The 27,562-nt window shown below is 37.6% G+C and overlaps 2 protein-coding genes across 6 annotated transcripts in view; one reads left to right on the forward strand and one right to left on the reverse strand.

The window, feature by feature from the left end:
• The window catches only part of pltp (phospholipid transfer protein), an 11,905-nt gene extending 5,823 nt beyond the window's left edge, over window positions 1-6,082 (forward strand). For both annotated transcript variants that reach the window (XM_015402467.1, XM_015402466.1), the window contains exons 5-15: window positions 101-256; window positions 419-482; window positions 736-891; window positions 971-1,147; window positions 2,434-2,493; window positions 2,591-2,755; window positions 2,888-2,955; window positions 3,886-3,928; window positions 4,008-4,071; window positions 4,150-4,226; window positions 5,708-6,082. In XM_015402467.1, the coding sequence (XP_015257953.1) occupies window positions 101-256; window positions 419-482; window positions 736-891; window positions 971-1,147; window positions 2,434-2,493; window positions 2,591-2,755; window positions 2,888-2,955; window positions 3,886-3,928; window positions 4,008-4,071; window positions 4,150-4,226; window positions 5,708-5,812 (1,135 nt within the window). In that variant the 3' untranslated portion in view covers window positions 5,813-6,082. The remainder of the gene's footprint in view (window positions 1-100; window positions 257-418; window positions 483-735; window positions 892-970; window positions 1,148-2,433; window positions 2,494-2,590; window positions 2,756-2,887; window positions 2,956-3,885; window positions 3,929-4,007; window positions 4,072-4,149; window positions 4,227-5,707) is intronic.
• A 5,957-nt stretch (window positions 6,083-12,039) lies between these two features.
• khk (ketohexokinase) lies at window positions 12,040-26,998 on the reverse strand. Of its 4 annotated transcripts, XM_015402464.1 has the most exons (9): window positions 26,802-26,998; window positions 23,797-23,913; window positions 21,535-21,669; window positions 21,218-21,352; window positions 15,619-15,691; window positions 14,446-14,592; window positions 12,817-12,905; window positions 12,591-12,748; window positions 12,040-12,413 (listed from the first exon to the last, which is right to left on the reverse strand). In XM_015402464.1, exons 1-9 carry the CDS (start codon window positions 26,894-26,896, stop codon window positions 12,322-12,324), a joined length of 1,041 nt encoding a protein of 346 aa, XP_015257950.1. In that variant the 5' UTR covers window positions 26,897-26,998; the 3' UTR covers window positions 12,040-12,321. The 4 variants fall into 4 exon arrangements, with proteins under 4 accessions (XP_015257950.1, XP_015257948.1, XP_015257947.1 ...); XM_015402462.1 differs by lacking the exon at window positions 21,535-21,669; XM_015402461.1 differs by lacking the exon at window positions 21,218-21,352.
• Window positions 26,999-27,562: the final 564 nt, after the last annotated feature.

A 27,562-nucleotide genomic window follows, 5' to 3' on the forward strand; every position in this document is an offset into this window, starting at 1 on the left:
AAAACTCATTTCTGCCTTTTGTATCCGAGATCTTGTTTTTTTGGTCATGGCCCAAAGCTCATGACCATAGCTGAAAATTATTATTTTTTTTCTTTTCTAGCTATGACACAGGAAACATTAACGCATCTGCTGAAGGAGTGAACATCAACACTGCTGTAAATCTGATCAGAGATGAAGAAGGACGACTGAAGATCAACAACATCAGCTGTGATGCCAAAATAAAAAAAATGAGGGCAGAGTTCAGTGGGACGCTTGGGTAAGACACAGAGAGAAGTGAACCTCTGTAGATCCATTTCTATTCAATCCTATTACTGTTCAGATGGCTGTATCCTATGACACTATGAGGGCCCTAACGACCCATCAATATCAACTATCTGCCAGAGTGTGATGTGATCTAATCAGGAAAATCTGTTCTCAGGAGAGTTTATGATTTCCTGGCTCGATTTCTGACTACAGGGATGCGCTTCTACCTCAACCAACAGGTTGGGCCACTGTCTGATTGTGACCCTGACCCTGACTCTGACCAAATACTGGTGCTGACCCGTCTATGGCTCCGCTTATGCCTTTTCTGTTAGAATCCAGTGCCCATAGTGAAAGAGAACTAAAGGCTGGTTCTTGTCTCTAAGAGTCCATCTGTATTGGGTCAGTGTTGGGGTTTGGTGTTATATGGTTTCTGGTGTATTTGTTTACTTATCAAACTTGAGTAAAAATATAGTTGATCTCTTTACCTAACAGATCTGCCCTTCTCTAAATCACGCTGCTCTGGTTCATGTGAACTCCATGTTGGAGACGATTCCTGTGAGGACGGAGGTGGATAAGTATATTGGAATCGATTATTCTCTGATCAGTGATCCTGTGGTGACGTCACAGAGCCTCGACATGAACTTCAGGGTCAGTCTCCCCACAGTCTTCTGATAAAAGCAGACCTGGACAATCGCCAGTAAACAGTCTGTTTTTTTGTTTTCTGTAGGGGATGTTCTTTGACCTGTCCAATCAGAACCTCCCGCTGGTGAACTATGCCGTGGAACCAGTCATCAGGGAGTATGATCGGATGGTGTATCTAGCGCTGTCTGAATTCTTCTTCGACAGTGGGATGTTCGCTTACTACAGCGCTGGAATTTTCCAAATGCACATCGTCAACGAAAAGGTAAATAGAACCAGGGTTATTGCTCTAGAAAATTCAGGTGGACTCCATTTATGGCATTAAACTAGGATTGAAATATAGTCTATAGAGCCAGAGGATATATTTAAATCCATTTATTCTCTAAGTTAAGGCTTCATCAAATCCTGAGTAATATAATTTATGAAATAGAGTAGAACACCATGGAATACAAATGAAAAGAAATTTAATTACCCTACATTGTCTCACAATATATATATTAGATTAGATTAGATGAGCTTTATTGATCTCACAGCGGAGAAATTCACTTGTCACATATTGGCATAGAAGTTACAGAAGGTGCAAACATGGAGGAAAGGTGCATTAAGAATAAGCAATATATATACAGTATATCCAGGTATATACAGTATATCAAGATAATATCAAGATATAGATAGATAGATGGATAGGTAGATCTACCTGACAACCAAAAGCAGAGCATGGATGTAGAAAACATTTTCTGAGCAGTTGGGAGCAGTAAACAATAAAGTTCACAGTCTTGGAAGAAGGATCTGCGGTAGCATTCCTTTGTGCACCAGGGGTGTAACGGAACCAACATCTTACTGTTAAACATCAGCTTTTTGGATGTGTGTGTGTATATATATATAACTGTAACTGGAGCGTGTAACAAAAGTAATTTCCCTCTGGGATTATTAAAGTATTTCTGATTCTGATTTTAATATCCTTTACTCAGACATTAACAATGGTTAATTTGAAAAGGTAATCAAGCTCATATGGTCCCCATGTCTGAGCTTGATTCCAACCATCTGATCAATGTTAGTACCACCATATAGGTAATAGGTAGTTTGCTGTATTTTTAAATAACATAGTTTGTTGTTTTATTGTAAAGGTGGAAGACCTTAGCACTGATGTCTGAGAAGAGTTGGTCATTCTAAATGGATTATCCTGTTAATTTCAGGTTGCAATTAATGACACCATAGCTAGAACACTGAACAAATATGGCTGTTTGAAAGATTAAAATGTAAAAAGACTTGTCTTTCTTCTCTGAACATTTTAGGTTTATTTCAAGTCTATTTTTTCTACAAGTGTGAACAAATATAATGTAGTTAGACTTGAAATACAGAAGCAGCACTACATGCTCCTTAAAGAAAGTGGTAATCTGTCCCAATACCTGGATTACAGTAAAGACATGTATCTCAGCAACATTTCCATTCAATAATTTTTATACAGTAAATAACCAGTGTCAATTAATCAATTCCTGGTATTGAGACTGAACTTCTCTTTGATTTTATTCTTACTCAAATTTCCTTCAGATGCCGAAAGATCTAGAGGTTTTGTTAAGGACGACATATTTCGGATCAATCATGATGTTGGTAAGCAGAATTAATAAGCTAAACCAGGACAGTTGGCAGAGACCCAACAATCTGTCGTACCTTGTTGTTTACAATGTTGTTGATGTTGCTCTGTCAGAACCCAGCTCTGGTGGATGCACCGCTGTCCCTGCAGCTTGCTGTCAACTCCCCCCCAAAAACCACCATCAAAACATCTGGAGCAACTGTTTTTATGACAGCCATCGTCAAGGTTATGGTTCTGCCTCCGGGTCAACCTCCAGTCCAGCTCAGCAGTATGACCATGGTACCGAACACAGAGAACTACACCCTCACTAATTTTTCTGACTGGTTTCTACACAGTATAACTACCAGTTATATGGTTTGAAATGGAAATTATCTGCTGCTAGTATAAGCCAACTATTTTCTTTTCCTACAGGAAACAAAATTCAACGCCAAAGTTTCTATGAGAGGAAAACGTTTGGCTGTCCACGCTGATCTACGCAGGTAAAGGTTTCCTTTTAAAGGTTGAAACACAATCCTTTTCTGTATTTTAGCCCAAACACCTTACTGGTTCTGGACTGAAACTCTCAACCCACACTTTCTTCTACTATCAGGTTTTGTGACAGCCTCCTGCTCTAGAAACAAGTGTGGATTCCTTGGATGGATTTACACTCTTAACCTAAACCTAGCTTCACACAATCACTGAACCCGCCACTGATTTCAGTTAAATATCTGAATCGGTAGCTGGTTTTAGACTAGAACTTTAAACCTACACTTGATTGTAAGCTTCAATTCTGAACTTTTTCTTGGTTCTAAAATAAAACTCAAAAGAAGTACCTGGCTTTATAATCAAAGTATTGTTGAACCTATCCTCAATGTAATGGTTTAAGTGTACCTCCAAACATGCTCTGCAGCTCTGCTATCACACCACAGGTAATAAAACGCATTGGCGAGGTCATCCCAACATTTTGACACAGCTTCCTGCTTTGCAAAGAACGTTATATTTGAAGGCATTATTGAACCAGTGGATAAAGTTCCAAGCTTGAGCAAACACTGCTTCACACTTTCCTTCAAAGGAGACACCATTAGTGCCTACCGCTAATGGGGCGTACCACCCAAAGATAGAAAATCCACTGAGGATTTTACCAAAGCAACGTCACATTCCTGCTTGTTTTCCTTAAATCAACTCATGCGATTTATCCGATCTTCCCTCTAAACAAAGAGCGAAACAGAGAATCGCTCAATCACTGAATTTGCTCACAGATGCTTGAGTCTTAATTCCAATTTGTTCTTATCCCAGTAAAGAAAACAGTCTTTTCACTGCCATAGCTGAACGACTCTTTTTTTTTTTTTTAGAGAAGAAAAATCTGAAATGAAATCAGATTATTTGAGATGTTTCTAGATTAATCAGAAAAAGTCTTTATTGCCTTCCAGGTTTAAAATCTTTTCCAATCAATCAGCTCTGGAGTCTCTGGCTGTAAGTGTTTACCTTTATTTCCTGGTTTAAATATTTCCTATTGGACTCAGAGCTACACTGACTGTCTGTCTGTCTGCAGCTGATTCCTCTACAGGCTCCTCTAAAGACCATGCTGCAGATGTCTGTGGTTCCTCTCATTAACAGTAAGAACCTTCTCCTATTCTGAACCCAGGCCCTCTTAGTTGTAGCATTGCTCTGATTGCTTCTGGTTTTGAGTTTAGATTGGACCAAGAAGGGCGTCCGGATCCCGCTGGCTGACGGAATAGATTTTATCGAGGAGGTGGTGGAGTATCACAATGTGTGTTTACTTTTAAAGATTGCAGATGTTCAAAATTTGTTTTCCATGTTTATATGTTTGTTTTTGGTTTATCGTCAGTCACTATTTGTTTACAAATGTTTACTCATTAACATTTGATGTTTGCAGAACTTTGAAAGTTTCCACATTGATTTTATAGATGGTTCCCGTTTGTTTACAGTAGTTTTTTATAGATATTGCAGCTAGAATAGAACAGAAATATCCTTCAAGGCCAAAACACACGGCTTGCATTATTCGACGCAAACCAATCTTATTCTGTCAACACACCACCTACAGTAGTTTAATAGATGAAATATTCACATGAGAGTTTGCCAGACAGGCCACACTGCCACAGAATGCAAGTCTTTCTAAAAAAGCATTTGCACGTTCATGTTGATGTTGTTGTTGGACCATTTTGGTTTGTATTTTCTAGATATCGGTTATGTTACACGTATTCATGGTGCCTCACATCCTTTCTGAAGGAGAAATTAAATCAGATGTGCTCCACATGTGTGACAGCTTTCTGATTTGATCAGTTATTTACACTAGTAGCATAATATGTGTGTTAAAATCAATATTTACGTTATGTTGCACCTAATATAGGTTAAGGTCATAATTTCAGACTGATATAGGCTCCTGTTTTGCAAGGAATAAAGAGGAAAATGACAACCAGTATCAAATCAATCAATCAATCAATCAGTTTTTGGTAGTTGTGAAAAGCTAAAACACTAAAATGTGTGATTTCTAATCAGATGGTCAAGAAACAGACTTGAAGGCGTTGAGAACATAGGATATATTACTGGGGATTTGATGACTTCCCCATGTTAGAGGTATGTTCTTGAAGTGATCAGTGAGGGCGCAGATCTATGCCTTATGTCACTGTTGCTAGGTGACAAAAGCTACGCTGAGGTGGGGGCAGAATGGCTACAAAAGGCTCGACCATCACAATTCAAAGCTATTCACTTCCGCTTTGCATGGTTTTTGACATCCTGGCCCATATAGATTGAGTCTTTTAAAGGATGCAGCCCCTGAATTGGAACACACCCAGAGCTGCAGAGCGTACCTAGCCGTGTCTTGGGTGTAAGCGTCACATTAGCCGCGTCAATTACATTACCCAACCTGTGTATTTATAGGTTGACTCATAACTTTTCCATCAATTGCAGCATAGGTCCGACCAACAGTTGGTGATAAAGTGGTACCGACTCCCAGTGGTCTGCGCAGTCCAGTTTGCCTTATTGTATTCTGGGAGTTACACATTTATACAAACCTTTTTCTGTCAGACTGCATACAAAATTGGATCCAGTGTGTTTTGGCCTTTACTGTGAAATGCAACCACAAGATTAGATAAAATAGGATATGTATTGTCATTATACATACAGTGTGCTGCAAAATGTTCCAGCTGAGGTGTATAGAGAAATAGCATTAAGAGCTGATTGGAGATGTCATTACACTGTATCGATCATAACAGATGTGCTGTTTTGCAGGGTTTCATCGTGATTGGAGCCAATCTTCACTTCAGTAAAGGGCTAAGGGAAATGATCGCAGGGAGCAGTGATGCCGAGCAAACCAACACTACCAGCACAGTCTAAGTAAATACATGGAGAAATGAAGCTGGCAGCCAGAACCTTATGACCACCTGTTAACCGTTTACACACATCTGAGCCACTGCTGGAGGGAATCGCAGGGCTGAAAGGATAACTAACCAATGTGGCTGCTGTTAATGTACTGGTTCTACTGGTTCAACTGATTTAGTGAGCTATCTGCATCTTTATGTGAAATATTCAGCTCAGTTAGTTTGAGGTCCAGATCAGAGGAGGTTTAAGGAAGTTAACACAGCAAATAGATTTTAAAACCACAGAATGCAGTTTATAAATAGGTGACCAGACTGAGGGACTGTGTCAGTGGTCATAACTTTCTAATGACTGAGCTCTCATACATATCCATAGATGATTTACATACAAACACAATGAGGAAAGTGTGACTAGGGGATCCATTTGGACCAGCTGTGGATGTTTTACTGACAGAAAGAAATAGTTCCTAACGTTAAGAAACATGTTTTCAATTCACCAAGGTAACATCGTCCAATTAAGACTTTCCAGGGTGAAAGTATTTTATTTATCTTCTCACCAGATCTTCCTACAGTAGCTACACCTTCAGCCTCACAGAGGGGTTAAGTATTACTGAAGGATGGAGCTAAACCACAGAAAACCTTTTAGTCCACAAGTTGCAAAAAAGTAAGAAATTAATAAGACTTGAATTAGATTATAGAACCGGCCATAGAGCTCCGGTGTCCTGCACATTTTAGGTGTGTCTCTGCTTCCAAACCTGAATCAAATAGCTAAATTACCTCCATAGCGTATAATCAATTATCCAGAGTCCTACTGATGACCTGATTATTTGACTCAGGTGTGTTGAGGCACAGACACATTTAAAAGCTGCAGGACACCGACCCTTGAGGATCAGATCTGGGAAAGCCTGCTATAGACTTTAGGCTTTCTTTTGACTGGACTGAACATTTGTGTCTCCAGTTTTCCACAGTTTTCTCTCTTGAAAAGTATGTTTAAATTAAAAAACAGTTTAATTCACACCTGAATCAGAATTTTTATGTTATAATTGTTCAACATCCAGAAACAGAGGGTTAATTTAAAGTGGCCAAACCCAACAACTGTAGTGACTTGTGACCAATGCAATAAAAAAAAAATAAGCAGAAAAACACAAAGAATGAATACATGTACAGTTAAATAAGTTGTTTATGGGAGATAGAGTACATGTTTGACAGCAGCAGGATTACGGTGGGGATTAGACTGACCCATCTTGTTGAAATAGGCAGAGATTTAACATGAGACTTAACTTCGGCTATGTAAATGTTTATTGGAAGTGTTGATGCTTCTGAAGAGATGAGGTTTGAAAATGATCTTTAGGTGCCTCATCTTGCAGTGCAGCTTGCCGTCCAAATGTAATAGAAAAGAAGTTTCTGATGTGGGTACGACCCAATCAGTCTGTTTTCCTTATGCCCCTTTTCCATTACTGCTTAATCTATTTCAGCATGAGCACTTTAAAATGGTTTCATCCATTGTGGAGAGGAAACAACAACATCTTAGCTTTCTACTCCATTTGTGAAAGCTGTCAGACTCCAAAGTGAAAGAAAAGAACCAGAGAGATGAGGTAGCAAGAGGAAACACAAAGGACAAGTACGGGAGAGAATATAGTCTAGAGGACAGGATAGGATAAGACTCCTTCATGTCAATTCTAATGCTAGCTTCATTTATTAGTGGTCAAATATAATATGACAATCAAAAAACAAGACTGGTTATTAAAATATGTTCTAATTAGTGATGCTGGCCACTACCCAATTTGTGAAAGATGTTTTCAGTGCAACTATGAAAGGTTAGAACCACATGACAGCAGGTACTGATAATTTCAACTGTGAATTTCTAAATTTCATAATCTTTACTTACAGAGTTGATAGAGACAGAATTCAGAGACAGAGATCATATCTGGATCAGGGCTTAATCAGGTCTGGAATTGACCCAGATCAAATTTGAATCAGATCTGACATAAATCAGACCTACATCAGGTTTTGATCTTATTTAATTTTAATACTTGAAACTGACTTTAACAGCACCATTGCTTTCATCTACTGTAGGCCTACTCTCTTCGGGTCTATCAGTCAATTGATACCAGGGATGTTAGACAGTGCTGGATTCAGTCATAGACATACAGTATTTATCAGGATAAACTTCAATGCTTATGTTCACTGTAACAATATCAATAATCCTCTTTATGTCCTATTATCAATAAATTGTGATAAACATTATTAAAAGAATAATCCATATGTCCTTAAAAACATGATAGATGTATACTCACCGGCCACTTTATTAGGTACCCCATGCTAGTAACGGGTTGGACCCCCTTTTGCCTTCAGAATTGCCTCAATTCTTGGTGGCATAGATTCAACAAGGTGCTGGAAGCATTCCTCAGGGAGTTTGGTCCATATTGACATGATGGCATCACACAGTTGCCGCAGATTTGTCGGCTGCACATCCATGATGCGAATCTCCCGTTCCACCACATCCCAAAGATGCTCTATTGGATTGAGATCTGGTGACTGTGGAGGCCATTTGAGTACAGTGAACTCATTGTCATGTTCAAGAAACCAGACTGAGATGATTCCAGCTTTATGACATGGCGCATTATCCTGCTGAAAGTAGCCATCAGAAGTTGGGTACATTGTGGTCATAAAGGGATGGACATGGTCAGCAACAATACTCAGGTAGGCTGTGGCGTTGCAACGATGCTCAATTGGTACCAAGGGGCCCAAAGAGTGCCAAGAAAATATTCCCCACACCATGACACCACCACCACCAGCCTGAACCGTTGATACAAGGCAGGATGGATCCATGCTTTCATGTTGTAGACGCCAAATTCTGACCCTACCATCCGAATGTCGCAGCAGAAATCGAGACTCATCAGACCAGGCAACGTTTTTCCAATCTTCTATTGTCCAATTTCGATGATCTTGTGCAAACTGGATGTTTTTTCTTTTTCGGACCATTCTCTGTAAACCCTAGAGATGGTTGTGCGTGAAAATCCCAGTAGATCAGCAGTTTCTGAAATACTCAGACCAGCCCTTCTGGCACCAACAATCATGCCACGTTCAAAGTCACTCAAATCACCGTTCTTCCCCATACTGATGCTCGGTTTGAACTGCAGGAGATTGTCTTGACCATGTCTACATGCCTAAATGCACTGAGTTGCTGCCATGTGATTGGCTGCTTAGAAATTAAGTGTTAACGAGCAGTTGGACAGGTGTACCTAATAAAGTGGCCGGTGAGTGTAGATCGTATTCTAATTGCCTGATTGGCTTACAAAAATTATGGTTGCAATGATATGAATGAATGGTTTGTATAAAAGTTTTAGATTATTTGTTTGGATGCACGAGTCAGAACGCTCCTGGATGTCTATAGTAATGTGTATTTTTATTTGCCACTTTAAAGTGCAAACTTGTTAGAAGAATCTCGCAGCACTTAATGCCCAAGATCAGATGTGTCCATTAGCCTTGGCCCCTCTTTCTAACAAAGTTTATTTTCCATTTTCCACTATTACCAAGTCAGAACAGTTGCTGTGGGTCAGTTCATTTTTTAATAGCTTTTACTTTGTAACTGTTACATGTATCTGTGATAATTATTAGTACCTGCTTACTAGCAGTTCCAACATTCCAAGTTGCTCTGAAAATGTGCCGTCAGACTTTAACTGATTGTTTTGTCAGGAGTGGGATGTCACCATTCATGTTACAATTTACTAAACTTTTCAGCAATCTCACAGATTACACTGGACCTGTTACATATCAGCACTACTGTAGAAAGCTCGGATTAGATTTCTAGCATGCGTACTGATAACTTACTTTCATGTGCTCTAGCTCAGGATTTCTTTCTCATGTTTTTTATATCTTTACTGAAACACACCTGATTTAAATGGATGCATTACTTCCTCAGTGGCCATCAAATGCTGCAAAAGCATGTTGATCACCTTTTCATTCCGGTAAGGTGTGTGAGGGCGAGGAAACACCTAAAACATGTAGAACAGTTGGCCCTGAGGACCAGGGTTAAGAAACCCTGCTACTGTAGCTCATTTACTTCTATTTGATAGTGAAAGTTTTTTTTTTCTTATGTCCATATGAGGGTGCTTCATCTACAGTAGCAGCCATTAAAAATGGCCCTTCTCAGTCAAACGCCAGCTGAATGGCAGCCTTCCCTGTAGCTACCAGCAAAATCTGCTCCAACTTCCTGCCACTGGCCTTCTCCTGGGCGTGCATATTTTTTTACTCTGAATTACAGGGTCTGACCAGGAGATGATGCTTCTCTTTAGATCGTAATGTCCACAAACCATGACAGAAAGAATATTTTAGTACAAAGATTGGTGTTTAAAAAGGAATTATAGGGGACTTGTAGGAAAGTGGGGCTGCTACTATTGCTGCCCTCAGCCTTGTCTGGCACTCCTTTTACTCTGACTCTGAAAGCATCCATAAAGAGAGCAGCTACCTTGTTTCATCTACAAAGCATATTACCTTGAACAGTTGGGCTGCCTTGCAATTACAGGTTCTTTCCTAAACAAAATGCTGCCAAACTATAATAGAAAATTAATCAAACACAACCTGAACAGATCGTTTTATTGAAAAGGGGGCATATGTGTGAGGAGCATCTTGGGTCCTTAGAAAAGGTGTTTCCTAGAAACATTAAAATATCCAGATAAGTGAGGCAGGATGAGATCTTTTCTCTGAATCCATATTAAAGCCACAGTTGTTAAACTCCTCCTTTTTCATTGCGATCATCTCTTGTAACAGTCTTGTTTTATTTGTGTTTTTATTTTCATTTTAGTTGAAATGTATATTTTTGATGTTCATATTTGTATTTACTTATTCATACTTGCCTTTTGCTTGTTTAATTAAATCTGGCCTGTCAATATTTGTGGGGTATAAAGTATGTTGTTGAATAGATTAACGATCAACTATTTGATGCCTCTTGTGTCTTTTTTGGGTTTTATTCCCCCTTTTCCTCTACAAATATTAGTCCTTCTTTAATCTATTAATCTATCTATTTAATAAATGTCAGACTTAAGTAAAAAAAATCAAAAATCAAAGATCATGTCATCATATCAACGATTATATCATTAACAGTGTTAGGAACATTCTTGGATTTTGTTTGATTGAAATATATTCTAAAAACTTTATTTCCTCCATTTGTAGATCAAAGTTTCTTTTGTGGATATTTTTTTCCCTCCATTTATTGTTTGCATGTAGATGAATTTTTACTCATATCTTTTATATTTTAGGGCATTTGCTATGATGCATATCCATTTTTTTAATAAGCTAGAAGCAGCTGATTAAAATATCTAGAGTTGAAATACTAAAAATCACATTCCTGAGTTTGTGCTGTAATTTTATATAAACAATATACACGTTATATAGGGCTAGTTCTTATTTTTCAACAGTAATAATGGCCAAATAGTAAACTTTTGTAAACAAATTTTAACAATTGTTGTGTTAAGTTTATCATTTCTGTTCACAGGTACTGTTTCCCTCACCCACGTGGCGGGGCGATAGCACCTAAAATCTGATGGTTCTTGATATAAATGTCGGGATGATAATAGTGCTGGGATGTTGATATTTGTTGAAATAGTCTAACAAAACACATGCATAGTTTTTCTTGCTTAAAAAGCTTTGATCAACGGCACCCCTTTCATTAACGGAACTATTTTGTCGTAGTGACACTGTTGCATTTTAGCTACAGATGGTTAACGTTTCACACAACTTCATGAACAGAAGCCTAAACTATCCCTTCAAATCTAAAACAAGTTGAACTCTAAGCTGAGGCTGTAACCATGGCGATTAGAGCATCTTTCCATGCTGAAGATTTTTTCAGATCATGCTGTGAATGCTGTCCTGCATCGCAGCCCTCTGTGGTGTGGTTCGGATGAACACCAGTAAATTTGAGAGGTCTGTCGCATGATGACATGGAAATGTTACAAAGAGCGGGAACTAAAGGGCGCTTGGGCTGTGAGAAGGTTGCAAGTACCCGGTTTGATCCCCAAAGCCTGCACTTTGGGTTCCTGAGGAAAACCCTTAACCCCACACTGCTCCCAGGGCGCCACACAATGGCAGCCCACTGCGGTAAAATGCAGAGACTGAATTTCTCCATTGTAGAACAATAAAGGGATTTACATTAAATTAAATCAGAATTAGTTCAATATTCAAGCTTAACACACAAAAAAAGAGCTGCTCCACCACAGTTTATAATAAAAACTTAGTTTTATTCCAATTAAATAAAAAAGTATCCAGTCCTCCAGTTTATAACAATTTACAAAGTATTTGTTGTTTTATAGAGCTCTGTTTATGATGAATAAACTGATTAAATATTGATTGGTTATTACATTCAGTTATACAGATGGGTTCTTTGTTATTTCAGTTCATTGTTTTTTCCATGCTGCCTGATTTCTGAATCACGTATGTTTCTCAGAGCAGCTAATCAAATTGAGTTGGGTTTAAATTCTGGATTCCCAACAGAGGAAAGTAAAAAAACGCCTTATTAAAGGTTCCCCATTACTTTTCTTTGATGCCATCATAACCATGGAATCCACATTTCCGGCCAGCAACCCTGCAGCCAAAGGTCAGAGCCTCTTGAAGACTTCCTCCTGCAATCAGAAACATTTAAAGCAGAACAATAAATACCTACATCAACCTAAGAAAACCTAAAGTTCTTAAACATGGTGGATAATAATCTTTCTTCTTAGTTTTACTGGGGATCGATCTAACAGGACCTGGTTAGATGACATTTCAGCACAAACATCCCAGACTGAGCAGATTTTTACCGTTGGACAGAGTGTACAGGACGCCAGCGTTGAATGTGTCTCCAGCTCCGAGGGTGTCCACCAGAGTTTCAGGAGGGAAAGCATCCGAATGAAGAAGCAAACCATCAGGACCCAAAGCATCTGCTCCTTTTTCTGCCCACGCACAGATCAGGACAGCCCTGAGACAAAGATGGATCAGAACCAGAACTGATTTTTTCCCCAATTCTTCTGCACATTATTAACTCACCCCTTTTTAACTCGATGGTAGAGTCCTTTTAAAGCAGCATCAGGCGAGTTGAAACCAAAGTGACGAGCAACATCTTTACTGACAAACACCTGTGAAACAACCAGAGCCTGATTACTAATTGGTCTAACTGCAATGCAACAAGGTCTGCAGAGAGTCAGTGAGGAGGCCTTAGTAAAAAAAAAAAAAAAAGATCCTGATTAATGAAGTTGATGAAAAGTTAATGTTTTAAGCTAACAGAATGGACTTTAATTTCCCCCTGACACTTAAATAAGTAGTTTTGGGAGTAAAAGCTTTACAAAACCGAAGATTTACAAAACACTAGATTACTTTAACGAAATATTAACTACTTCATGCATCCCTATTTGCAGCACAAAGAGATTTTTATTGCATAAAGGGCAAGGATGAGCAGGAAGCTAAGATATACATCGTATCTGGGGGGAGCTGCATTGGAGGCACAATTAACACTGATTTGCTGAGGAGCTGGAATATGGGCTGGAGTTCAGCACACCTTGAATATAGAATGAAAAGAGTGACGAAGGTGAAGTGAAAGGCTAAATATTCCTGTGACCGACTCATTCTGTGTGGAAACAGAGCTTTCAGTTAGAAGCAGCAAAAAAAGCTCTTCACATCATCTCAACAATGACTGACAGCTGCTGCCTTTATAAACACATTCTTTAGTTTCTCAGTGTTATACTGATTTTACTTTCATGATTTACTTTTTTTCCCCACAAGAAACACTGGGATTACACAGTCCTGTTGTTTGTTGTCTGGAATATTGTAACCCCAGTTTAATTGTATTGCAAAGTATATTTTATTTTTGTTAAATTGCTGAAAAAGCTTCCAAAAAGGAAAATTAAAAACAATCCAGGAAGCTTTTTCAATTCAAAATGTCATACAGTTGATGGGCTACTGTATAAAACCTCGAACTCAACGCTATTCCTGACATTTTGAATTGAAAAAGCTTCCTGAAATGGAAGTGAAACGTCTTCAAACTTGGAAAAAAAGCCCAGGGGATTGTTTTTTTTTTTTTGGAAGGACTTTGACCTGAATGACTGTAAAATCTTCACCAGCACTTGAAAAGCTTCAGTTATCTATTTCATATCTATTCTATGGTGAGTTAAATGCTGTAAAAATGCGGAAATATAAAGATCTAAAACATCTTATTGATCTTTTATCACAAACAAAAAAACATAAAGCAATAATTAAATTGTAAATCACTTGTCCAACTATACACACCAAAATGGTGCAGTTTAGTAGACACTGTTTTCACTTAATTCATTAAATAATAACACACATTTCATATTCCATAATTCAATCTCAATTTCTATTTAAAGCTGCAATAACAGTGAAGATAAATTCTTCGACATGTTAGATAAAATACATAACTATATAGTTATTTGGATAGTAACTAGTTGCTTTGATTGTGCGGTAACTGAGTTACTAACTTAGATAACTTTTTGAAGAAGCAACCAATAACTATAACTGGTTACTGTCTTTAAGTCTCTTTCCAAATACTGGTAAAAACGATGATAAAATCTCTTGTAACATGGATAATAACATCACCCAACAGAAAAAAAGAAAAAACCAGGACAGGTTCTATGATTGAAGTGAGGGGGAGATGACCCGTACCACATCTCCATAAGGGAACAGCTCATAAAGAGGCTCTCTGGTCTTCTCAATCTCCACAGAGATGGTGATCCTCTGATGTTCGGGAAGTTTGGCGTTGAACATCTCAACCTGCTGGATCATCTTCACCTGCTCGCCAGCATTCCTGCCCTGAAATATTACACAATCGTAAATTTATGTTTTGACCAGTAAATCAGAAAAAACAACAAAAACTGAGTCTATTTCTCTCTCATACAGTAATTCATAGAAAACTTGCATTTGTTTATTCCACATTTTATATTTTAACAATGGTATATGTCACCTTTCTGTTTGTCTCTGTGTTAATTGCCTTCTGCTCAGAGAAAACATACCTTGCATGTTTAAAATACTGTTTGGCAAAAAAAAAAACCTTATATGATTCCTAATATCTGTAAACTACGGAAGAGGATTAGGGCCATTGGAAAAAAAAAAAGAAAAAAGTTTACTGATTTTAAAATTTTATTTCAATTTAGTATGGGATTAGTATCTCAGAATTATGAATTCTGAGATTAAAGTCAGAATTTTGAGATTAAAGTCAGAATTCTGAGATTAAAGTCAGAATTCTGAGATTAAAGTCAGAATTTTGAGATTAAAGTCAGAATTTTGAGAAAAAAAGTCAGAATTCTGACTTTTTCCCCCACACTAAACTGAAATAAAATTTTTAAATCAGTTAATCCTCTTCCGTAGTAAACCTCCAATACTTAAGAAATGATTCAATTCAATTCAGTTTATTTCCATAGCTTCAATTAACAACACAGGTCGTCTCAAGGCACTTTACAGTTCAACCAGATCATACAGTCAAATTGATTCCAAGTTTTCTATCTAAGGAAAACCAGTTGATTGCATCGACTCATTGACTCAAATGCAATCCCTCACACTAAGCATGCTTGCAGCGACAGTAGAGAGGAAAAACTCCCTTTTAACAGGAAGAAACCTCCAGCAGAACCAGGCAACCAATGGTTAACATTTTCTTTATGTTTATTTTTTGAGAATTCTTGAAAATGTTGTGAAAAAGAAGCTGCTCTGTTTGACTGGACCTCCTCAATACACATTGATTACTTTATTCAAATATAAAGCTGAAATAAAATGTTCACGCCAGGTCAAGGTTCATTTTGATAGGATCACTGGTTTAGTTCTGGTTGTTGGTACTTTTCTCACCTCCCAGTGTATCCACTTGAACTGATCAAGATTGATTTTGGAGAAATCTTCCGCTGTTACATCAGGAAGATCCCTGTCAGACAAGAACTGAAGTTTAGAGAACTAACCTCAGGGTTTGATGACAGAAAAATAATCAAGAACCACAGCTACATCTCCTTCAGGTGAAACTTCCTCAGGTCTGAAAGTTGATCCTCTGGTCTGGATTATAATTGTAGAATTTTTATTTTTTTACTTGCATCCGATTTCAATCACTATGAATTTTTTGCTGAGCTTCTGTTAGACTTGTGATCTTCATGAAGGAGGACACATTTCATACAGGTTCAAATTAAGCTTCATGGGTTCATATGTTTATCATAAAAAATCAAAAAGAGATAAAAGCTCCATTTGGAATTTTAAGGCCAATAAATGCTCTGCAAGAACAGAGAAACAATTCTTCTTACTCGAAAGAACATAATTCTGTCCCAGCAGGACCTTGTTGTGAGTTATTGCTGCTTGTTCCTAAAATATAATTAAGCTAGAACTTCCATAAGGTGTGATGAGGAATAAGATCTGCTGGTCTTCCTGTTTTTGTCATCTACTTAGGTAAAAAAAAAAAAAAAGTCTCACATCCTGCAGAGTATTTATTGGCCTTTATGGTATACTCAGGATTTGGGCAGACTTACCTGTACGGCCTTGGAATCATCTGGATAGCTATAGCATAAAGATTGGATTTGTACGGTTTCATCAAATGCTCATTAAAATGATTTTTTTTTTCTCAGATCAGTGACGGATTACTGAGCTCCCTGACTTTATTCTGATGCAGCAATTATCAAATTAAACCCAAACCACCGCAGAAACTCAGTGTGACTTACACTGCTAACGGTTTTCTAAAAGATTTCAGGAAAAAATAAGCCAATAAGACAACGGACTGAGAGTCTGGTGGGGAAGATAAGGAAACAGGTCAGGAAAAAATATTTTAAAGCAGAAGTCCGCTCATATTCAGAATTCAAACTTCTGAAAGTACTTTAAATAGGAAATTATTACCTACTGTTCAGCAAATGATAAGTGTTTTTAATTTCATTTGAATGTGCTTTACTGGAGGCATCCAGAACACTACTGCCACCTACTGGTTTGTGACATCACGGTGCGGTATCGGCTGTTGATCAAGTCCCAGTGCTGTATCTGGTGTTTGTCACAACGCGCTATTATCCAAGTCATCTTGAAAACATTCTTCTTCCAAATGTTGGCTACATATTACATGTTTTTTCTCTGGCCAGAAATTCGATGGCAAATCCTCCCTCTTCAAGTTGGCAATCCAACGACCAACCAATGAAGGATCATGAATCGGAAAGGTGAAATAACTTTTTTTTTTTTTTTTTTACTTTTACCCAATTTATTACAAAATCCAACTGCCATGCACGTAGGCATTGTCAGTTTAACTATAGTTCTCGCGAAATTCAATGGTGAAGTCCTCTGGAAATCTTAAATAATTGTTGATTGCAGACACCTTTGCAACACCTTTGTTTATAGATGTTGGGGATCGGCCTGTTATTTAGTGTAGTCCTGTTTCTCTGACTGTGACTGGCTGGATGTGTTTTCTTCATTCTCTGACATGGGAGCTGGCTCGGAGCTCGTCTGCCTGGCTGTGTGTTTCCTGGACGGGGCCGCCTTTTAAAGCTGCTTCTTTCTGTATCTCTGCTTCTGTTTCCTTGAACCCCAGTCGGCCTCAGCAGATGGCCGCTCACACTGAGCCTGGTTCCACTGGAGGTTTCTTCGAGTTAAAAGGAAGTTTTTCCTCTCCACTGTCGCTACAAGCATGCTCAGTGTGAGGGATTGCCTTCAAGTCAATGAGTCGATGCAATCAACTGGTTTCCTTGGATAAAAAACTTTGAATCAGTCTGACTGGATCATCTGGTGAACTGTAAAGTGCCTTGAGATGACATGTGTTGTGAATTGGCGCTATGGAAATAAACTGAATTGAAGTGCAGATGTGTCTAGTAGTTCCCATTGATTTTGCTTGTAAAGCGGGGAGAATGGCGCTAGGCTTACCGCACCGTGACGTCACTACTGGAAAATGTAAGGAGTGAGGTGTTACTATATTTGGGTAAAAATGGCCGGTCTCAGACTCAGTGATTGCGACGAAAATTATTATTTTCATTTTTTTACTGATTAACACTAAATTCATTAAATCACCACCAACATATTAGTTTTAGGTATAGATAATGATCGATTGATTATTCCTTGCTGACCGGATTTTCCTTTAAATCATCTGCAGAATTCTTTAAAGTTGATCCTAAAGAGTCCGAAAACTAAGGACATCTGACACTTGTACTTGGATTTACTTTGATTCTTTTGTATTATTTTTTTTTTAAGTACAGCTAATCGCCTAACCTCCAGCAACTCAAATCTCTTATTCTGTTTGTACTGAGGAAAAGAACAGTAAATATTTGATTTTGCTTTAGAAGTCTTTAAAAATATTTAATAAATATTTTTCAAAATTCTTCAGATTTCTACTTCCAGTGAAGCAGTTTCAGGCCTGATCATTTATCTGCTCCCTTTTCTGTTTTTGAGACCCATTGATTGATTTCTAGTGGGGTTCAAGTTTGGGGACTTTTATGATTACAAATTCAAATTAATTAATTCAAATTAAACTTTGGTCTTCTGACCCTTTACTGCATCGTGTTTGGACTGTCAGAGGACGCTGCTCTCGAAGATGTTGGTTCTACTCTTTTTTTCCATGGCAGAACTGGGAGGAAACGCATTGCTTTGGAGAGAAAGCAACACAACACATGATGGATCCAGATGCTTCACTGTTGGAAACACAGAGACTGTGGTTTTGAACACTTTTTCTCCACATATCCCAGAGAAAATGTCTTTTCTATTGTGTTCTCTGATCCATTCTTGCTCTTCTTATAGTTTCAATATTACCTGATGTGTTTTTTTTGGACAGAAAAAGCTTTTTTTGTCCCTTTTAATTTATAATCAGTCTCATAGTTTAGCAGATGCACACCGCATACATTCATTTGCTGAAGTTGTACAGGTTTTATACCAAGACAAACTGCGCAGAGTTTCTAAAAGACAATATTTTATTACAATTATTATTGTAGTATTGGAAACTTTCCAATTGTATTAAGAGATGCTTCTCCTCAGGTGCTGATTTTAACTTTATGCTCTGAGCCAAAAGCTGAGTTCTGCAGTGGTTTTAACCAGATTCAGCTATGAATGATTCCCTTTATAGTTTGATCACTTAGCAGCATTCACTGAACACCTCATCATTATTAGTCTGCATCACTGTCAGTGCAGACGGGCAAGGAGCTGAACGCTCTTTCAGAAGGTTCAGGTTTGGATTTTAAGATACCAGTGGCCCCTTTTCCACTGCCTTTCAAAATCCCCAAGCTTTTGAGAAGCACTAGTAGCTTTTCAATACACATCAATTTTATCAATTTTACTTTCACAAGGCTTTAAAAAATTCCGCAATTCACTGTGCCACCAACAGCCAGAGTAACTTGAGAACATTAGTGTACCATTGTCCCTTTAACAACTATAAAAGGCCAAAATAACACAAAAAAGGTATTAAGGATTTCTGTTAATTAAGGAAAATAGACGTTTAAAACTTATTGTGCATTTAGTTAATCCAAAATCAGTTTACAATTAAATTTGCTTTCAGAGTTGCAGAGCCAAAGTGGAAGTCGGTTGCTGGAGTGAGGGTTTCCTCTCTAACATCAGCCATAATGCCAGACAGTCTGATCGTTATTTCTCTGTAACTATTTTATCACTAAAAGTGACAGACTTTTCCTAAATATGATCTTTCCTGTCGGTCTATTAAGGTAATGGTCGAACTTTGAAATCTGCATGGGTGTTTTAGGAGCAGCAAAGCTTTGTCGACTAGACTAGTTAAGCAAACAGTAATACTGGCAATCAACAGTCTGGCAATCAACAATATAAAGTGTTTATTAGGGATCTAGTAAAAATTGTCTACATTAATTTAAGTTAATGTAGATATTAGTTAAAAACAGTTAAGTTAAGTAAAAACGCAGCTCTGCAGGAAGAGAGAGCAATGTTTAAAAACAGCTTCGCAGTTTCTGGAGATTCCTTTTCAAGTCCTGCACCATCAGCTCCACTGTTCAAAACTTCTATTTGATGTTAGTATTTGCTGAGAATTACTCAGTCAATGTTTCCATTTCCTGTGTCTTTGCACTGAGTAACAAATACAATTTTGACTAAACAATTAATTTTTTTGCTGTAGATATCTGATATGATGTGAATGTGTTAAACTTTTGCCAGTTGATGAATTATGAAATGCAAAATTATTACTTAAATATTTACTTCTTAAGGATCCACTAATTTTAATAATGGAAAGAATTAATCAATTTTATAACCCTAAAGCTGGGCATCTGCTGCAAATAATTAAATAAAACCAAGTAAAAAACAGATTGATATTAATCTGTGGGACAAAGGGAGCAAAAGGTAAAATGATTTGTGTGTTTTTATTATTTTTTAACCCTTATTATTCTCATTACTTAACTACTGGTTAAAAAAAACTAGTTACTGCAACATTTAATTGTCCTTTGGGATTAATAAAGTATTTTTTAATAGAATTGGCCCTGCAACAGAATGGCGACCTGTCCAAGGTTTAAATCATCTTTCGCCCATAGACTGCCGTAGAGTGGCACCAGCCCCACCATGACCCTGACAAGGACGGATGGATGGATGGATGAATTTAATTATTATTGCTGGAATAAAGGTCTGGTGTTGTTTTTGTCTTTTAAAGGCTGATTTAAATAAATGTTCCAGGGCCTTTCAGAGAAAAGAGAACAGCAGGCTAACTAATTCCCCAGGATTTATCAAAGCCAGATAAAACAAACTGTGGTGGAAAAGAGACTTCAGAGACGGATCAGAAGCTGAACCCCTGCAGTTTCCTTTCCTTATTAGTGAGGATACAGCCATGGAAAAAAAGAAATCATTTTTCCATACAGGGGGACAGAAAACTAGAAGTCATATACAGTATATGTATATATATATGTTTTGTTTCTTTGTCTTGAATTATATTTTTGGTTATTATGAGAAACAGTTCATATCCTGTGTATATCCATTTATCAGTTATTTTATATTCTGGCTGATATATATTGGATATTGGCCAATACCTGATCAGCCAATATTTTGAGTATCGCTTTCTAAATCCCACAATAAAGATATCGGCCTTCAAAATTCCATATTAGACAGGCTCTAATAGAAACAATTGGTAGAGTTGTTTAACAGCCTAATCAGGACAAACTGCACGTATCACATTGGCCATGAACCAATTTGGATACCAAAATATTCTTAAGTCCAACAGTTGAAGTTTGGTCCAAACTATGTCATCTACAGAACAATGATTCCAAAACAGAGCAGAGCTACAGAATATCAAAGGAAATGCTGAAGCTACTGAAGTCAGAGATACGCTACTTGGCAGGGATCAGATAAATGGATTTTCGTTTGTCCCATGACTGAGGAGAAACTGGAAGCTCAGTTCTGGGTAAAGCCCAGATTTTCGTGGTCTGATCACCTCCTGATGGATCCTTCATAACGCCTAATGATGAGGTGCTCAGTGAACGCAGCATGGTGGGAGCGGCTCTCTTACGTATCGTAGAGGAAGACCGTTCGAGACCCGCTGGGTGGACAAACCACACAACATGCACAAGGAGTTTGACCTTTGACCTGCCAAGCAACTGCTGACACATCAATCGCACGTCGTAAGAAGTCGGCCATGATGAAACTGACAGACAAATAGACAGGAAATGTGAAGTTCTACTCCAAAATAAAAGCTCTGACAAAGAAAACATTTAGATGGACCAAACGGCATGCGGTGACACTGGTCGGCCATGATGATGAGGCTGTAAAAAACAAGGACAGTTAGTGATCCCCCCCCACCTCTTCCCAAAACACACACACACACACCTGTTCATATGTAGGATGGTTCTGCTTCCAGTGTTGATGTTGCTGATGACCACGGAGGCTGGAGTTATACACTGAGCATGCTCAGATACCAAAGACACGTCGATGCAGAACTTCTGAAAATCTTGCAAGATAAAACTACAGACAGGAAACTGTTTACATCTGTTCTGCAGCTCAAAATAGAAATCCAGACAATATGTGACTTTCGTCTCCCCTGTCCTCACCTGGGCTGCAACCAGAGCAGGTCTTTCCTACCAGAGGATGTCTGAGACAGACACAGCTCAGAGGACAGAGGGGACAAGTTCCATGAAAAAAGTCCAAGTCACTGTGGCTCATCATATTGATATACATTTTCTCCGTCAGTTTAAAAGAGTAAACTGAGAGTGTGTCAGAAAAAGTTTCTAACTGAATACCTTAACTAGAGACTGTTATTATTAAGGCCCTGCTTCACTCTGGGACATAAAACTCCCTCTGCTACAGTTAGGGAATAAATCAGGCTCCAGCAACACTGATGCATCGGTGCATGAGTCGAGCCAATAGAGCAAAACATTGTATCGGTGCGCATGTTGTTTCAAGAAAGTCATTTCACCGATACAGGAGTTGTTTCTAACCGACTGGCACACTAAACTGTGTTTAAAAATGCATCTGTCAACATGATGCATCTGCAAAAAATGACTTATCTTTCGTGGTTTATCATTAAAATGATCAAGAATTTTGGAGCAGCCTGAAAGGAATAGGAAAGGCTGTTTAGCCGTCGTATTTTAATCTCAATTTTCTTTTTTAGTCATACTTTTCCTCTCTGTCATCACTCAGCTTATCTGAATTAAAGTTAATTTCAAATTGACTCTTAGTTTATTTGTTGTTTTTACTGTACTTATTATTTTCAAATTATGATTTAAAAACCTTGTCCACAAGCATCCTCATTCACATTTCCCCTAAATTTTCAACACATATGTTTACAATATTTATTGGCTGTATTTAAAAGTATCAAAGATATTTTCAATTTAAACAGAGACATAAAATAATACAACATAACCTACTATATCTTAAATTATATAATTGTAATAGGTCCACGTTAGTCTGTCAAATAAGCTCCCTGTAGTGTCTTTAAAGGTCCAACAGGTGTCAGTATTTTGTGAGACGGTATCAAATGCAGTATCAATACAATTTAGCAATGTGTCGAAACGCTTCAAGATGCCTCAATAATCCATCACTAGCGTAGACCCTTGGAGACCAGATAAAAAACTCTTCCAAACTTTAGCCTAAACCCTGCAGGTCTACAACGTAACCCTAGTGTTGTAAAAACACCAACATAAAACAATACAATATAGAGGCAGACAGGCAGTTCTTCAGGAATGAATCCATGAAAGCTCAGCAGTTAGTAAGCATTCACTGCCAGTCTAGGTGGCAGGTGGACAATGAAATGGAATAACGTAATAGATGCAAAACATATTTTTGCAAAATATTTGAACATAAACTCTCAAAATATAAGAGGAACATCATAGTTTGGTTTAAAGAAAGCATTTTAGTTTTACTATAATTTAGTTTGTTGCAAGGTTTGAAGAAATAGAAATTTGCACCATATGCCAACCGTCACAAGGATGTGCATTACAAGGAACGGCTATATACACTGCATGCATCATCTAAATAGTTAACATTGTATTAGTTATTGAGCTCCTTGAGTCATTTAGTGTCACAGGTAGGTGCTTCGGCCAGAGAGTAAGTGTTGGGGCCGGTATGATATAAAGAGGGCCAGCCCTTGAACGCTGAAATTAGGACCAACTGACCAGGCAAATGCCCGGTATCACAGATTATCAGTCCTATTCTTAGTGGAAACAGAATTGTTTTACTCCAACCAACAAACAACAAACCATCAGAACCTCCTAAGAGCTCTGGTCTCCTAACCTCTAAGTCCCCACAGCCAACCATGAACTATGTGGGTCAAACAGGGGAAATGTCATGTCCTTGTACGCTTGTCGAATTAAGCTTTTGTTGTGCAGCATGCTGAATTATTTTGTAGACCTGATGTTCTCATTATTAGAGTTGTTTCCATTAATAACTGAAATGTTCTCATTATAACTGCTGATAAACACAGTCATACGACAGCAGTTAACGTTACAGACCAATCAGGAGGCTGCATTCATGAATTAACATTCATCATTGGTGTATAAATATAAGCTACTTTCCTAATATTAAACTATTTCAGTATTATTCAAGATTTAACCAGATTGGTCCCTTCCATGTTGAACATTGACTGATACTCACTCAGCTACCGGACCTGCTGCCAATGAGCCCATGAAGGCGCACGGAGCTCCCAGCAGTGACAGCACTGTGCACGAGTTAGAGGCATTTCCTCCCCGTTGCCATCGCTGCGACAGACACCTGCAGGTACAGTGATGTCATCAACCCTATCAGCTGTTAATTATATTGATCACAATCTAACAACTGATCAGAATGTTACATCAATTAAAACACCAGTCACATTATAACAATAAAAAGCTGTTAAGCAGAGAATCTGGAGGCTGACTAGCCTCAGCTAAATATGACTCCTATATTCTTCTATGTATAATGTATAGTGTTTTTCATTTTCATTTGAACTGTTTATTTTACTATGTGACATAATTCCCCAGTGTGATCAATATGTAAGGTGTCATGGATAAATTAGAAACAAGTCAGCAGACACAAACACTAAGACACTACTGGGTATGGCAGTGAGAGGTGATTCTCAGAGGGCGATCTGTGAAGTTTGTTGAAATTTCTTAATTCATAAAGAGGGGAGGATGATAAGCTATGCTTTCCTGTTCTGTCAATTATTGTTCTTTTTTTTTTAGGCTCAAATAGGATCACTATTACACAATATCAAAAGTCTGTCTTCTGAGCTCCTTATAAATGTAAGGCTTTCTCTTAATTGAAATGTTTTATTGTTTATGTCTGAGTCTGCAGAATGTGTCACAGACAAACCTGAATGTTTTCCTTTCCTATTAAGAGATTTTATTTTAAGTTTACCCCAAATCGAAGGGGTTTACTTTGCATCCATGTCTCTCTTTCCGTCGGACCCATGAAATAAAAACCCATGAAATTGCAGCTGATTTGCCTTATTTTTCAAATCTGTCCTCTACACTTGTTTTTAGGCCTTTTAAAGAACCCAATACCCTCTTGATAGCAATGCATTGCTGCACATAACAACAGAAATTAATAGATCAAAATTTTCTCTGCAGCTCCTGTCAGATGAGAGGATCTCCCCATGTCACTGGTTGATATGAGATTAGGCTGAACTAAATGGTTTTTATTTTGCCTTTTGTTAATAACAAGAATCTAGTCCTTGAAAAAAAAATAAATAAAGCTCTATTCCTCTAATTAATTAACTCATCATCCTACTTTCAATATGTGCAAAATGGATAACAAGCCTATATAATTATTACCTTAACAATCTGTCATTGTTCTACTTTGAAAGTCAAGATTGTTAATTATTTTATGATGCAACGTATTCTTCCTACTGACTTATTTTCTATGCACCTGAAGCAGACTTTGATGGGCTGTATCAGGACATTTTGCCAAACTTATGTTTGAAATGACATTGACATATTATTGAACATTACTGATCCAAATAGAACTCCTAAATATTTGAATTTCTATTTCTCATTTTCAGAGCTCGGCAAGTGTCAGGGGGTAAAAAAAAAAAAAAAAAAGCAGGTGGAATTATTTGCTAATGCTTTATTAAACTGTCTGCTTGTAGATTGGCACCATTACAAAATGTGTAAATTATTATCGAGTTCACACCTGCATTCTGATGAGACACAGTCAGTGATGACCTTACCCCTAACTGCAGTCTTACTGTCCCACCAATTAAGTGATGGATTGTTGTAACCTGGAAGATCAGTTGGATTTTTTCATATAATTTATAACGTATTTTAAATGGTTCGCTAGAAAACAGAAAAATTAAATCAGCAGAAATAATGCGAGAGTTGAAAGATGTGTTTCTGTTAAATTCGCTCAGTTATTGTACTGTAATGCTGTGCTCAAAATGATCTGCGACAAAGAAAAAGGCTAAGACATATGCAGTACAGTCAGTTGTTTGGGGCCTCTGCTAACCGACTTTTTTTAAGGGGAGGTAATGCAGCAAGCTATACAAAGTTATTCCAATTAGAAGATTTTGTTAACACCCAGCTGCCTTCTAGGGTGAATATGACAAAAGTTAGAAGGATGTTTTTTTAAAAGAACTGTGGAGAGGGTTAACATTCATAAGGTTGGATTTTTTCTGCTTTCCAGAAGTTTAACAAAATTAGAAAGCTTAAACTGTGTTCCTGAGTTTCAAAAATTAGTCAAGTCTTGTGAATTCTTTGTTAATGTGTGGGGATATACGGTGATTAATGCTGTTATAACAAATATCTATGCAGTAAATATAATCTATGTATACAATAAAGGCTCTCATCAAATAAACACAACAATTGGAGAAGCTGTGAGGCCTCCAACCTATAGTATGGCTGTTTGCTGATTAAATGATGTGAATATTGTTTGTTTATGACCCTTAAATAACTGTAGAGTTGTAAATAAAGTCATAAGAAGTGAAATAAAATGAAATTTTAGTCGTTAATTATCTACATAAACTTTTTTAGACAACATTTGTTCCCTTTTTTATATTAATAGTTTAATTGTATTTAGTATGTAAAAAAGAAAAAAAAACAAACTGATATTTTCCATTATTAAAAACAGTTTAGGGTGAGCAAGCAAAATTCAGAGTGAGCAAATTTAACCACTTAGCACTGTCAGGTTGATCAGAATAAATGTCTAAATGGGGAGCCAATGACCCTGGGACCCACCATGCTCTAGATTCTCCACAGTTTACCAGTTAGACCAGCAGACCCTCTGTTTGCCAGATTATAATTCTGCTTTAATTACATTTTATTTAATTACACACTGACAACTAGTAAAAACGTGTATCAAAGATCAGAGTTGTTAAGAGCCTCAGGTTAATGACTTGTTACTGTTTTACAGAGAAACCTTTGGCCTTGCAATGGAAAGCTGATAAATCTGATGCACCTTTACAATAAAAGTTAAACCTCTTTAAGGCTGTAGGTTTCCTGCAGCTGTATAATAACTGGTTTTTACAACATAAAGCCATTTTATTGTACAAACACCAGAAGCGATTCAAACAGAGACCTGCAGAGCCACCAGAACAGCCACCTGTCATCAGAGAGTTAGAAACTCTGTTGATCAGCTGCTGCAGGATGATCAGCTGCAGGTCTGTAAGTATTAGCCTTCGTGCTAACCTGCTGTCAGTGTCCTCCTCTGGGTATTTATCCACCACACTGATGATGTCCAAACAAACCAGACCAACACACAAAATCTTCTTCTGTCCCTCCATGTTGATCCAAACACACACACGCTGGTTTCAGTCTGTTATCCCCCAGATGTCTGGACTTTGATACAAACACACACATAGCAACATCAGATTAAAGTTACTGCTTATGGGATATATGTTGCTTCCTGTTGAGGCTACAAAATAAAAGTGTAAAAGCAGGTCAAAGAGCTTGCAGTTGACACAGTTTTTTACTTCCTGTCATATGATCTTTGTACTGTACACAAAAAGTAACAACAGAACTGCTCCACTGCCATCTGCAGGAATAAATAAATAGGGCAAGGCACATTTATTTCTCCATCATGCATGCACATTTAATTAAATGCTTTAAAGTAAAACACAGGAAATGAGATGAGATGCAATCAGACAGCTAATAGAGTATTATACATTATATAAATTTATACAGTTCAACATAATGCATGCTAGGTTATCTTGTTAAACATAAACTTATTGTTCTTAAAATATACGTATTACCTTTTCATGAAAAAGGTTAAGGTAAAAATGTCAAAAGAATTGCAGACAATAAGGCTATTTGCTAGTGCAGATACACAATTATTATAAAGGAATTCCAAAAAAGCTAATAAAGAAACCACTGGACTTTGTTTTTGAAAGTTTAAAGACATTTCGCTTCCAATCCAGGAAGCTTTTTCAGTTGAAAATGTCAGAAATAGC

This window comes from Cyprinodon variegatus, unplaced genomic scaffold, assembly GCF_000732505.1.
Source record: "Cyprinodon variegatus isolate N-32 unplaced genomic scaffold, C_variegatus-1.0 Scaffold1351, whole genome shotgun sequence".
Classification (NCBI taxonomy): Eukaryota; Metazoa; Chordata; class Actinopteri; order Cyprinodontiformes; family Cyprinodontidae; genus Cyprinodon; species Cyprinodon variegatus.

Coding starts and splice junctions, on each gene's coding strand:
- khk (XM_015402464.1), bottom strand. CDS start 26,896: ATGGAGGGACAGAAGAAGATTTTGTGTGTTGGTCTGGTTTGTTTGGAC. Junction 21,670..23,796: donor GCAGCAGGTCCGGTAGCTGA/GTGAGTATCAGT, acceptor TCCTGTCTGTAG/TTTTATCTTGCAAGATTTTC. Junction 21,353..21,534: donor ACCATCCTACATATGAACAG/GTGTGTGTGTGT, acceptor TTTGTCTGTCAG/TTTCATCATGGCCGACTTCT.